This window comes from Bombina bombina, chromosome 6 (genome assembly GCF_027579735.1).
Source record: "Bombina bombina isolate aBomBom1 chromosome 6, aBomBom1.pri, whole genome shotgun sequence".
NCBI lineage: Eukaryota > Metazoa > Chordata > Amphibia > Anura > Bombinatoridae > Bombina > Bombina bombina.
The window spans coordinates 450,418,578-450,433,495 of record NC_069504.1 but is presented as its reverse complement, the minus strand read 5'-3'; the positions used below and the strand labels follow the sequence as shown (position 1 = coordinate 450,433,495).

General features: G+C 34.9%; 1 protein-coding gene across 1 annotated transcript; it reads right to left on the bottom strand.

The window, feature by feature from the left end:
* Positions 1-590: 590 nt before the first annotated feature.
* On the bottom strand, positions 591-14,677 carry C6H5orf15 (chromosome 6 C5orf15 homolog). The gene is made up of 3 exons (XM_053717221.1): positions 14,542-14,677; positions 8,525-9,213; positions 591-5,334 (listed from the first exon to the last, which is right to left on the bottom strand). Exons 1-3 carry the CDS (start codon positions 14,639-14,641, stop codon positions 5,203-5,205), a joined length of 921 nt encoding a protein of 306 aa, XP_053573196.1. The 5' UTR covers positions 14,642-14,677; the 3' UTR covers positions 591-5,202.
* Positions 14,678-14,918: the final 241 nt, after the last annotated feature.

The window sequence follows — 14,918 nt, the reverse complement described above, 5'->3', positions numbered from 1 at the left end:
CAATATCCATTTTAACTATTGGGTCTCATTGGCAACCCTCCCAAAGATGTATCTAAACTCCGTTTTTGTAAAGTGTGCTAAACCAAATTTTGTGGATTTAAATTTTGAATATATATATATATATATATATATAATATATATATATATAAATAAATAAAGACAGGGAGTCTTATTTTAACCTCTTAACACAGACATACCCTTATATCATGTGTCTAAGGGTTTTTAGCCCACAAGGAATTTGGCAATAGCGCGCTCTTGAAGCTGTCGTCAAGAGCTGCGCTATTTGACCCCTTGCAGCGAATATGATAGCCACTGCCATTAAGGGGTTAAAGAGAGAAGCAGGAAAGATTTAGCCATAAAGGCAAAGTATTGTAGTAATAGGACCAGTGAACATGTATTGTGTAACTAAGATCCAAATTTTAATATAAAAGCATTATTTGCAATTGGATGTGCTACAACAACCCACTTTGTGTAACTATTTGGTCTCCCTGGCAGAACTCACAACTTTTACACATCGTACACACTAGATCACACAATTACAGAACATTTAAATTCAACATACCAGTCTAACAAAAAAAGGAGATTATGAATTGTATTTAAACATAATTTATTGAGGTATAGGCTTATAACCCATCATTGTGTATGTACTTTATTATCTGAAAAAAAGAGCAGTACCACAAAATGTATTAATACAAAGATAACTTTAAAAAAAAAAAAAAAAAACGTCTTTTTTATTGTAACATACTGCAACACATTTCCCATTCACACATGTAATAGCTTATGGAAGCTTTATTTACTTGGTAATTAAAAAAAATAAATGGAGGATTTTTTAAGTTAAAGTGATGGTAAATAAGCCAACATAAAATCACATATAATGAAAGCTTTTGTCCTAACTAGCATATTGATATGCTTTTTGCATTCCAAAGTCAAATCCACTTTTAATAATGAACATTTTTGTCAGGTTCCGTTACCTGATTTAAAGCAGCCTCTCTCAACGATTTTCTCTTAAGCATTTTTGACTGGCAGGTCTTTCAGACAATCAGAGCCTCACTATGCGCACCATGTAAATTAATCACAGCACGCTGTGAACCTGCAAGATGAACCGCGCATGTGCAACTCGCTACGCTATTTGCGCAACAGAAACAGTGAGACTGCTTACTGTTGAATGAAGCAGCCTCACTATTTCTGTTGCGCAATTAGCGTAGCGAGCATAAAACTTCATGCTTTAAAATATAGAAATCCGATTACCCCAAAAATAGAAAATTCTACCATGTTAAAATACAGTGGTGTAACATTGATAAACAATGTCTTACAAAAATATACAATAGGAAACATTCCATCAGCATATCTACAATTAGTGTCCATTAATTAAAGGATTCCAAAGCTTTGTTTTTTATAGTGTACACCGGGAACACAAATTTCAAAAAACAAAAAGGTGCATATATTATAAAGTACCTACTTTTAAACTCAAATGATGTTTCTAAGCATTATAATATTAATCTATCATTTTCGGCTATGACGTTCAAGACAACCCTCTAAAATGGGTCGTGCATTATAGAAATCCATTTCCAATCCGATGGCGATTTCTAGCATATAATTAATTTACTATAGTGTCACCATGCACATGCGATCCATACATTTACGCATATCCCCTCCTATGTTATGTCAATTTCAATAATGATTGAATTTATGCTCATTTTCAGGGAGATTCTCGCAGTGCAGTCATCAGCTCTAACATCGATACAGCCGGTCTGCTCTATTGATGTGACTGACGTAGAGTATGACAATTGAGCAGTTTGCGCATGCGCATAGCGGCAAACTCCCCCATTATCATAACCTGAGTTATCAGTTTAAATTGGAGGATGGGAAATCATAGCCGGTGATGGGTTTGGAAATATTTGGTTTTTCAAAATTGGATTGCGAATGTATGGTACTTCTTTGTTACGCAATGCAAGTTACAAAATAGAAAATATGTTAATATTGCGATTGCAGATAAAACATAATTGGGGTTTAGTGTCCCTTTAAGGGTGCATAAAAACAAATCTAACGTAATATTCTGCAAACAATGTATTTCTGTAAACCATACCAGATAGTATATTTGTACAGGTATGTTATAAACCTAGCTAGTTTTATTTGTACCATGAAATAGGGCAAAAGATTAAAATTTATCAGCCCGAGACAGAAATGAAAAACTAAAGTCTAAATTAAACATAGCTTTCTCAGATATTCGAACAATTAAAGGGATATGAAACCCACATTTTGTTTTCTTTCATGATTCAGATAGAGCATGCAATTTTAAGCAACTTTCTAATTTTCTCCTATTATCACTTTTTCTTTGTTCTCTTTGTATCTTTATTTTAAAACGCAGGAATGTAAAGCTTAGGAGTCTTTGGTTCAGTGCTTAGGTAGAACTTGCTGATTGGTGGCTAAATATAGAAACCAATCAGCAAGCCCTACCTAGGGTGCTGAACCAAAAATGGGCCAGCTCCTAAGCATACATTCCTGCTTTTTAAAATAAAGATAAGAGAAAAATTAATAAGAGTAAATTAGAAAGGTGCTTAAAACTGCATGCTCTATCTGAATCATGAAAGAAAAAAAAATGGGTGTCATATCCATTTAAGTACACTTTAAAAAAGGTATTTAACTTTTGAGATATATAGATATCAACGTTTAAAATTAGGGGGAGGTAAAAGGTAAGTTTAAAATCCTCCACTACGCACAAAATATAGAAAATAACTTGTGTAGTTCATTAACAAATCTAGACAGGCCAGAAGGCTTGTTTTTCCCACAGAAAACCTCTGGAATACATGGTTTCCAATGCAGCAAAGGATACTGGGTAAGATATGCAAATTAGGTTCACGACACACCTTTTTACTTCAAGACTGCTTTTCAGCAGATTCCCTTAACGCCAAAGCATCGCTGTTCACACAGCTTATAAGCTTAGCTAGGGTTAGAGCAGACTAAGTAAAAAGGTGCGTCAATGTGAACCTAATTTGCATATCTTACCCAGAATCCTTTGGTTTTTTGGTTCTTCTAAGAATTTAAAACTAGGGCTTGTTATCAAAATAAACAAGGATTTGTTAAGAGCAGTCCACGAACATATCCCTTGAAATGCTTCAGTATGTTTATCTCATGTCCTTTGCTGTGATCAGACAGGGCAAGATATAAATATTCTTGAGCACAAATGTAAGCAATTAGAAAAATGGAGCTAAGTCCAATAAAATACAGCATACTTAAGTATGCTTCCAGGCCTCTCTGGGAAGGAAAGTGGGGAAAAAGCACAATTTTCAGTTTAAAGGATAAGCAGACAAAAAAAAAAAAAAGGGGGAATATAAATTTCACATTTTCTTATGCTCAAACATTTTATGGAAGATTTAATTTTGAGCAGCTGATTTTAGCCACAGAAAGATTAAGGCTTCAACTTTACTAAGGAAACCCATACATACCCAACAGCAATCTGAATGGGCCATGAAAGTCAAAATTAAACTTTCATAATTCAAATAGAATGTGCAATTCTAAACAACTTTCCAATTTAATTCCATTATGAAATTGTTCTGAGGCACCAGCTCCTACTGAGCATGTGCAGTGAGTCTGGGTGATTGATTGGCAGCTATCACATGATACAGGGGACAGAGATGAAAAGGGGGGGGGGGAAATCTACTGCACATTTGAAATTCAAAGAGTTTTTGCGTTGTCTATTATGCACCAGTTGCATATAATGGTCCTTGAATACTGTATATATTGCAAAAGCTGTCCTCTTTTCACAAGTAGCAACACTAAAGTAAACCTTTTGTGGAATCCCTAATTACACAAGGTTTCCTGGTAAACAACATAATAAACCTTTGCAGCAAAGAGCAATACTACCAGCCAATAAGTTGAAGGAATCAAGTTATGTGAAATAGCTCATGTAGCAGCTCAACACAATAGATTGTAGCTTATAGTCTAGGTTTACACTTAGGGCTATGAAACCCAAAAAAAATATTTTGTGATTCAGACAGAACATAACATTATTAAAAAGCTTCCAAATTTCTTCTATTATCAAATTTGCTTTGTTCACATGGTATTCTTTGTTGATACCTATGTAGGTGTGTAGAGCACTACAAGGCAGGAAATTGTATTGCCATCTAGTTCTCTTGCAAAGGATAACATTCTTGCCAAACTCCTGCTGAATAGTTCTCCAAAAATGGACAGGCTCTTAAAATTACGCTTTTCATCAAAAGATACCAAGAGAATAAATAATTGATAATTGAAGTAAATTAGAAAGTTGTTTAAAATGGTATGCTCTTACTGAATCAAAGAAACATGTGGGGTTCTATGTACCGTTAAACAGCACATCTTTCTACTTTGGGGAATAGTCTTAAAGGGACAAAACACCTTGTAATTACTATATATTTATGCAGTCTTGCAATAGGCAAGCTGTTCAAACAACTAAATAGCTATCTTCCAACTTCTAGAAATAATTTACTCTTCATCTTTAAATGGTAAACCGAGTGGATTTTCTTGAGCTATGGAAAGTGATAGAAAAAAGCCCTATGTCTAAAGCTGTTAAAATGTACATCTAGTTCCAAATTTGCACATAGTATTATCAGTATCAAAATAAAAATATGTACACACATTATATATATATATATATATATATATATATATATATATATATATATTGTGTGTGTGTAATCTTCAATTTTTCAAGTCTTAACCTACTAAAATACAATATAATGTCCCTGATATCTCTATTAAAAAGGGGAAGAAAATGTATATAAGCTTCAAAATCTTTGATTCGATCTTTGCATCGATATTGTTTTTAAAATAATTATATATATTTTATTTTTTTCATTAGATTGATATGAATATGAAATATACATTACCCTAGTTAAACATTGGAATACTTGCAAATCCTTATTTACGTATTCTCTACCAAAGGCACACAGAAAAAGAAGAAATCAAAATATTTTCCTTTGCTATAGCACAGATGCTCAATCAAATAACATTACATATTTGTTAATTTACTGCATTAAAAAAAACAGATATAGGATTGTCACATTTCAAAGAGTAAAAATAAAATGCCCTGTTGCAATACAAAAAAAGGAAACAAACTATAATTTTAGAGAAAAAAAGTGCAGTCTCAAATCATCAAAGATAGAGCTTATGGCAAAATATTGTAAAAAAAAATGGCAAGATATAGAAGAAAGTCTTTAGAGTCTTTCAAAAAACATAATCATTGGTCATTTTCAGTGAAGGCATTGCTTCGTTTACATTCTGATCCAATCGATGGTAACCTGTGTTTTTAGAACAAAGACCATCACGCCATTTTCTTTTCTGCAGCACAAGGAAAATCTAAAAATAAAAAGTTAGATAATTTATTAATAACATAAATGCCTGTATTTCAAAAAGTCTGCAAGTTTATAATAATTTCTAAAAAAGGAAAAACAAAAAATGTATGATCTAAATCAAGTCTAGGTGTATAAAAAGTGTTTTATCAAACTATAAATATGTAAATTTCTTTCACATGCAACAGCAAATAGTCATATTAAAAGATACAAATCCCAATCTTATTTTAGACACACTAGCCTAGGATGCTATGTAGGGACACAGCAATCAATTACTTGAGAAAGGAATTAATATACATAAAGATTACCATTTACAAGTAGCCTACAGCAGTGTTTTTCAACCAGTGTGCCACGGCACACTAGTGTGCCGTGAGAGATCCTCAGGTGTGCCACGGCAGACTGACAACAGTGTGACATATTTTTTTAAACTTTGCTTGTTTTTTACTCCCAGTGCAGGGGTAGTTTGTAGGAGGCATGGCATAACAGCACAATACATACAGTATGTGTGTGTTGGTGTGTATGTGTATATATATATATGCTGTATTAGGCTACAATGTGTGATTTTTTTTATATTTTGGGATGGTGGTGTGCCACAGGATTTTTTAATGTAAAAAAGTGTGCCACGGCAAAAAAAAGGTTAAAAATCACTGGCCTACAGCACACCTCTAAGCTATTGCTGGGAACTACAACTTCCAGCATGTATGTATGGGGTACTTGTAAAGTGCGGCTAATCACCCCCGTAAGGGTCTCAAGGCGCTGCTCATTTAATCGACCTCGGAAGGATGAAAGGCTGAGTGTACCTCGCCGGGGTTAGAACCTGCAACCCTTGGGTTACTACAGAGCTCAGCCACAGTGCCTTAGCATGCTGAGCTATCTGTCCGGCATGCTGCAAGCCTTAGCTGGAGGCAACACAGAGGAAATGTAGCAACTTTTCAACTACTGCACTTTGTTCAACTACTGAGTCCCTATGGCATCACTACTGGAAGATCATGTCAGACTAATCCAATTTATTTCTTTGACCAGGTAACTAAATTATGGAGGAGCCGTAGATGATGTATATCTAGACTTTAGCAAAGCATTTGACACTCCCACAAAACAAACATGCACAAAATGTATTGCCTTGGAGAAAATGCTAAGATTATTAAGTGGGTAGAATGCTGGCTTAAGGATAGAATTCTGATGTTTTCAATTAATGGAGTACATTTAAATGAGGGGTCAGTTACTAGAGGTGTTCCCCAAGGGTCAGTTCTTGGGCCTGTTTTGTTTAACATGTTCATAAGCGATATTGGAAGTGGGCTTTAGGGTAAGGTTTGCTTGTTTGCTGATGATACAAAAATTTGTAACAGAGTTGATGTTCCTGAAGGGGTTAATCAAATGAACAGTAATATTAAAATAACTGGAGGACTGGGCAAATAAATTGGATCTGATATGTAATATTATCAAGAGCAAAATTATGGATATAGGATTCAAAAACCCAAAGGCCAATGGTATACTGCAGACTGTAACTAAAGAGGTAACAAGACTTGGGAATTATCAGATTATTTAAAATGTGGTACACAGTACAGCAGTGCAGCCAGTCGAATACTTAGTTGCATTGGGAGAGGTATTAGTAGCAGAAATAGCAAGGTTCTTATGCCACATCTGGAATACTGTGTTCAGTTTTGGAGACCATATCTTCATAAAGATATAAATAAACTAGAAACTGTCCAAAGGAGAGCTATTAAAATGGTACACAGTGACCCAAGTATGTATAGTTTAAAGGAGAGAAGGAAAAAGAAATGACATGATAGAAACCTTTAAATATATGAGGGGACTTAATGAAGTGGAAGCTGAAAGCATTTTCCACAAAAAAAAAACAAAATGACAAAACAAGGGGTTACAATCTCACTGTAAGTTAGAGGGTAGCAGATTTACAAGAAATGTGAGGAAGCTTTTTTTTTTTTTTTTTTTTACAGAAAGGGTGATGGATTCATGGAATAAACTTCCAATTGAGGTGGAAACAAAAAGTGCCTGGACATGCATAACGCTATCCTAAGAAAAAAGTAACATGTAGTATGTTTAGACTTGATGGGCCTTTTTGGTTCTCATCTATTGTCAAATTTATGTTTCTATGTAACTGGGGACCCTTGATAGAAAGAAGCCTTTCTAGGAAAAGTTCAAAATATGTTTTTCTCACAAGACTTTATAAAACTTAAACATTTTTCTATACTGCTCTATGTTGATTCCATTATTTACTGATACAAAACGCCCGATTTTCTAAAGCTCTCTTGTCTGGTGAAATAGATCTAAAAAGTCACGTCAGTATTGAGAATTCCATCAAAGAAATGTAGAAAATGCAAATTTTTGCTGTTTATCATATTAAGAAGGATTTAAAGGAGACATATACATCACAATATAATTGAGGTAGAAAAAGAAAAGCTTTTGAATTATTTCTCCATGCCTGCAAGTTTTTGATAATCACACCCATCAAAAGAGAGAGAGGCAGGCAGAAAAAAAAAAAAAAAAGGTATACACAGAGATAGGTAAGAAAAAAACAAAATGTATGCTTACCTGATAAATTTCTCTCTTGTGGTGTATCCATTACTTGTGGGATATTCTCCTTCCCAACAGGAAGCTGCAAGAGGACACCCACAGCAGAGCTGTCTATATAGTTCCTCCCCTAACTGCCACCCCCAGTCATTCGACTGAAGACAAGCAAGAAAAAGGAGAAACTATAGGGTGCAGTGGTGACTGTAGTTTAAAAATAAAAAACACCTGCCTTAAAGTGACAGGGCGGGCCGTGGACTGGATACACCACAAGAGAAAGAAATTTATCAGGTAAGCATAAATTTTGTTTTCTCTTGTAAGGTGTATCAAGTCCACGGGTTCATCCATTACTTGTGCCGGTACCGTTTAAAAATAAACTTTTGATTGAAGGTAAAACTACACTAAGTCACAAAGTCACCACATATCTCTTGATACTTCCTATCTTGTCGAGAGCTGCAAGAGAATGACTGGGGGTGGCAGTTAGGGGAGGAGCTATATAGACAGCTCTGCTGTGGGTGTCCTCTTGAAGCTTCCTGTTGGGAAGGAGAATATCCCACAAGTAATGGATAAACCCATGGACTGGATACACCTTACAAGAGAAATAAAGCTTTATAAAACGTAATGGCTTAACAAGGGAATAATTTTTATGTAAAGGTAAAAGATAAACATACCTTTCTTTTGTTGTGATAAGCAACATATACAATAGCAATCAGAAATCCAATTATAACCAAATGTAAAAAGAAATGACTGTCTCCATCTTCTACATATACCCCAGCTCCAAGTTTCACATTAACGTCATCCTCATAATTATTAGTATCAGTATCATCATCATCATCATCAGCTTGATGTCGATCAACTGGTATATCATCTTCATTAAAATTATCAGCCGTATCATCTACATTCAAATTAACATCTGTATCAGAAGGATCTTGAACGTCATAATCAATATCATTGCTATCATTTTCTCCGAGTTCTGATGAGGAAGATACAGTAGTGGCCACTGTATTTTTATCACTTTGAAGAAAATTTTCTTCTGCTAAGGTTGGATCTTGTGTTGGATCAGAAACAATTGGTGTCAAAGCTTTAACAATTTTAGAAACAGCCGTCATGTTAACTGACTCTGCATTTCTAGCCCTTTGTGTTGTAAGTGAAGAAACCTGAACAGTATCATTGCTTATTATTGTTTTGTTTGATAATGGGGTGCTCAGATTTTCTTGAGCAGTGAAGGGTGTAGCAGAGTCATCACTTGTGTTGGAAGACGATGTGGTGTTCTTCATAAAATCAGAAGTATCATCTATGATGTTTGTAGAAACCGCTGGTGTAGGAACCGCTGGTGTAGAAAACTCTGGTGTAGAATCCTCTAGGGAAAAAAAAAAAAAAAAAACATTTTTTAAAAGGGACATGAAACTTTTTCTATTTCATGATTCAGATAGAACATGCAATTTTAAACAAAATTCTAATTTAATTAAATTATCAAATTTACTTTGTTCACCTATCTTTTTGTGGAAAAGCAGGAGCGTAAGCTCAGCAATGTGCATGTGGCTGGAGCACGATATGGCAGCAGTTTTGCAAGAATGCTATCCATTTACAAGAGCACTAGACGGCAGCACTATTTTCTGCCCTGTAGTGGTCCAGACACCTACATTGGTATTTCTTAATCAAAGAGAAACTAAGCATATTTGATAATAGAAATAAATAGGAAACTTTTTTTTTCTTTTTTTTTAAATTGCATGCTCTGTCTGAACCACAAAAGGATTTCATATCCCTTTAAAATGGGAGAGGAAACAAAAAAAAATTATGTATCAGACAGAGCACCAATGAAATTTACTTCATCCCCTTGGTATGATTTGTTAAACAGCATACCTAGGTAGATAGTGTTCACCTATCATGAGTACTTTACAGCAGCAATTTTGCGAGAGTGCTTTTGAATGAAACCCAATTTTTTTTTCATTACTCAGATAGAGCATACAATTTTACACCACTTTTTAATTTACTTCTAATATCAATTTTGCTTCATTGTCTTGGTATCCATTATTGAAGGAGCAGCAATACACTACTGGGAGATAGCTGAATACATTAGTAAACCAATGATAAGAGTTATATATGTACATCCACCAATCAGCAGCTAGCTGTGGCTCCTGAGCCTTCTTCGGTACCAAGAGAACAAAGAAAATTAGATAATTAAAGTAAATTAGAAAGTTGTGCAAAATTGTATGCTCTACCTGAATCATGAACGAACATGTTGGAGTTTCATTTCCCTTTAATAAAAGGTACACTTGTGAAAGCAATACTATCTAGTGTTCAAAGTGTATACCATTGTTAAACTTGCAAAACAGCTGCAATATATAGCAGAAAACTACCTATTTAGAAATGTCTTTCAACAAAGGATGCAATCAAAACAAAGTACATTTGATAATAGAAGTAAACTGAAAAGATTTGTATGCTTTGCTAGATCTGAATCAAGAAAGAAAAACAAGTTTTTCTTGTTCCTTTAATAAAAGGAATCATGCATATAAACCTAAAAGTATAATTTGTCATTTATTGAAGTTATGTAATGTGCAACTATCATTTTATGGTGTTGGTTTGAACAAAGGTCAGTACAGTAATGTTTAGATAGGACAAATGATATTGTGAAAAGGTAATAAAATGAAAGCAGGTGTTAATGGAAATATAACAAACAAATACGTATTTCCTTCCCTGATGTCAATAGTATCCTACTTTAGAAACATTACTTTACATTTACTGTCCAACCCATGTTTGCAAAGTGTTTTTTACCTTTCAAATGGAAAAAAAAATATTAAAAAGGAACATGAAATGTGCATTGCTATATACAAATACCATCAAAACTGTCCTTTAGCTGCATTCCCCACCCAGTGCTTTTTTTTAATTTTCAATTACAAGAGAGTAGCTCTGCGTTACAGCACGAGCAGTCACCTCTGGATTGGCACTTTTCTATTAAAATAAAAAGTGATTGAATATTATAGTAATTAAATTCTGAATAAACCCTTTAAGATAAAAAAATATCAAAATAGTGTTTACAGGATAAAAATGTGCAGTCATGTTTAACAATGAACAAAAAGAAAAAAAAGTATAAATAATTTATTTTCATACCCACTATGAAAGTGCTTATTTTTTTTAAATAGAAATGAAAAACAGAACCGATTATTAGCACATCAAATCTTAAATGATCATTATAGAGCAAAAACAATATGCTCTGCCCTTCCATGTATGTGTTTAACCCCTGCAAAGGTCCTGAGCAGAAATGGAACGGTTTATCTACTATTCCCACTTACGACCATCAGTTCTCTGCAGCTCTCTAACAAGACTTTAAGGGGTCGATTTATCAAAGGCTTTGCCAGCCTTCGACCCCCTACAACAACTGCAGGTTCTCACAAGAGAACCTGCAGTCCGTATTTAACAATGACCGCTGCTTCCTAAACTCTTTGCCACCTCTTAGGTGGCGTATTTCAATCTCCCTGGTCACATCCGACTGGGGAGATTGACAGCTCCTGCCCGTGCGCGATTGGCTGCGCGCAGGCAGGGGCGGCAATGCACAAGAGCGCAAAATTGCGTTCTTCTGCAATGCTGAATTTCGGCAGCGGAATTCAGCCCACCAGAAGCAAGCTGCGGCAGACAGGGGCGCGTATGTAAACCCCTGTCTGCCGCAGCTTGATAAATTGACCCCCAACTATGTGTACAACTCCTTTGTGGGAGTTAAATACAGCCTTGTAGGGTCAATAGTGCTAAAATTACAAATTAAAGAGCTTTGTCTCTCTTTTGGTATCTCATTTGTTGGAATTTGTTGCCATACTAAATTTTAGAACAAAGAAATATGAGTTTTAATAATTTTATAAACAAAATATGCAATGCAAGTAGGAACCAGCTTTTACCCCATAGGGAAATTAAACTTTTTTACTTTCATACTTAAGATATAGCATACGTTAAATAACTTTACAATTTACGTATATTATCTAATTTTCTTCATTGTCTTGGCATCAGTTGCATTGGAAGCTAGATGAACTAAATAGACCAACGGCAAGAGGCATACATGTGCAGCCACCAATCAGCAGCTCCTGGGCCTATATAGGTATGCCCTTCCACAAAGGATACCAAAAGAGCAAAACAAATTAGATCATTTAAAAGTTATTTAAAATCCCATGCTCTATCTGAATCACTAAGGTAAAAACTGGGTTTAATTCCCCTTTAATTTAAGGACTGTGTTTGAATCATAATTCAGGGGACAATTTACTAAACTCAGACAGAAACAAAATTGCTGACAGTCATCAATGCCTTTGATCTGCTTTGACTATCAGTGATATATATATATTAGGGCTGCAACTAACGATTATTTTCATAATCGATTAATCGGCCAATTATTTTTTCGATTAATCGACTAATCAGATAAAAAGAGAATCAATAATAGTTTTCTATGCTTTAAATAAAATCCACATAATGAGTGTTACAAATATAAACTTCAGACGAAAACTTTACATTAACACAACTGTTTCTTCAATTTTTAAGCAGCAGAGCACAGTTTTATAATTAAACAAAACCACAAACTGTTTGAAAAGAGGTAGAACTAGAAAGAGTTAGACTATCACTATTAATAACATTCTGTTATTCACTCTTTCAAAAACTTTGCATTGAAATGCAAAAATCTCAACATGTCCACATGCTTCTGGCTAAGGCTGGTTCTCTGTTTGCAGCTATATTTCCTGCAGCAGAGAAAAGGCTGTTGAGGTGTATAAGTAGGGTTTTGCCAATTGCACCAAAGTGGGATATTTATCTTTGTTAGCTCTTCACCAATGCTAAGTGTTTTCTACCTCGGCAAGGGGCCTCTCAATAAAGTAACCCTTGACTTCATTCTAACATAAAAATATCTTGAATATCTATATGCAATGGTAAATAACCAGCTATAAGGTTAGGGGAAATATCTAGTCTGGTCTAAAAATAACAGACATATACTTATAAAGGCTGAATCTGGTACATATTATCACAATTTATTAAAAATATAAAAAAAAAAAAAAAAAAATCAAAAGCGCTAAGGACTGTATATCAATAACAGGACAAAGCCTTATACATTTATTTATACAGTACATATAACCAGCAATAGCAAGCAATACGCTAATAATTGTGCAAACATTTAAATTGATGTGCACTATTATCTAACTCCCATTAATCTAGGGGCAAGGTGTAAACAACAAGCTTGGCACTATATCATGAAAAGCATAGTTCCAAATCACCAAATAACAATCCAAATGATGACTATTATATCTGGGTTGCACATAAGCCAGGGGTAGTTGTAAACGTATACTAAGGACTTAACCATAAAACAAAATACCATATGCAGGAGTTCATTGGAGTGAAGCAGCTGGTGTGCACAGACCAACTAATTGCAAACCAACTAATCGATTATGAGATTCGTTGACAACTATTTTCATAATCGATTATGACGATTAGTTGTTGCAGCTCTAATAAATATAAATATATATATATATAAAATAATATATATATATATATATATATATAAAATAAAAAATATATATATATATATAAAAATAAAAAATATATATATATAAAAATAAAAAATATATATATATAAAAATAAAAAAAAATATATATATATATATATATATATATATATATATATATATATATATATATATATATAGTAACAAGGGAGAGCACTCTCACTCAGTATATCAACTGCCAAGGTGCTAGCGTAATTAAATATATCTGAATACAAAGCTGGAACTCGCTGGTCTTTCCAAAAAAAAATCTTTTACTGTGAAAGTAGTGACGTTTCGGGAACAAAGTATCCCCTTCCTGAAAGTAATGACGTTTCGGGGACAAAGTATCCCCTTCCTCAGTCTGAGGAAGGGGATACTTTGTCCTCGAAACGTCACTACTTTCACACAGTAAAAGATTTTTTTGGAAAGACCAGCGAGTGCCAGTTTACCTAGGTGTGCTTCTGGGAAAAAAACTGTAGCAAGGAGGTCGTTTTAAGTTGTTTATACTATGATTGACAATGGAGCCATCTGTAGCAACAACATAAACTAGTCTAACAACAAACAATGGGAATTACCTCTTAAGCTGGAGGGTAATCAAGTCAAACAAGATTTAGTGACTCTTCTAAATGGGCAAAGCTGTTTATATCTGCCTGGGATATGAATACTCAAATATACTGAGAAAGACAGTCAGTGGGGCAACAAAGTATACCAACCGAAAAAGACTTAGCTTGGTAAAGTTACCACTTCTAAACCCGAAACCAGCAAGCACCATCAATCCTGCCAATTCTCTAGGGGAAACATCCCTACAGGGGCTATGTCGATCTCTCAGGAAAAGAGTAATTGTAGTTAATCAGAGCTTATGAATTGTGAGCACAGCTGCCAATCCAGGTGTGTGGCTACTGAACTGTAGCGCACTGTACACTTCTAGTGGGAGCTCAGTCTATTACATTGTAAGCACAAACGGTAGAATGCAAACAAGCCTTAAAGAGCTGCGCGTTATGAATGTGGAGAGTCTGTTAACACCGACAAAGTCGCTACTGCACCCTTAACTGGCATCACTGTGAATCATCATAGCTAGCTTAAAACATTGATGGCAGTTAAATAAGACTTCCACGTACACCCCCAACTCATTTAAAATTTCAGCCAGTCCAGTTTTGAGAACCTGGATCTTTAATTACCTGTCTGTTGCATAGAAATACCGATTAACAGCAGTGAGAGAAAAATAATGCACTCGCGGTGGAGAGCCCAAGCTCTTGGTGTAGTCATGTGAGCGGCCATGATAATAAGGAAGAGACGTAGCAGTTAACAGGATGAGTGACGTCACAAGAAGCTACAGAGTAATGAACTAGCTGGTATATATAAACTCTACCCCGCCCTGTTTGTTCTCCGCCAATCAGGGCATAACATGCCTGGAACCTCCTCTCCCTGGGGAAGTTGCGGTACTGTACCCAGACAAGGGTCTGCTTCTGCCCCGGTGTCTATAATAACCGTTTGTGTGTGAGCACTAATTTACTAAAGGCCTTCTGTGATAATGTTAGCCTGTCTACACTTCATG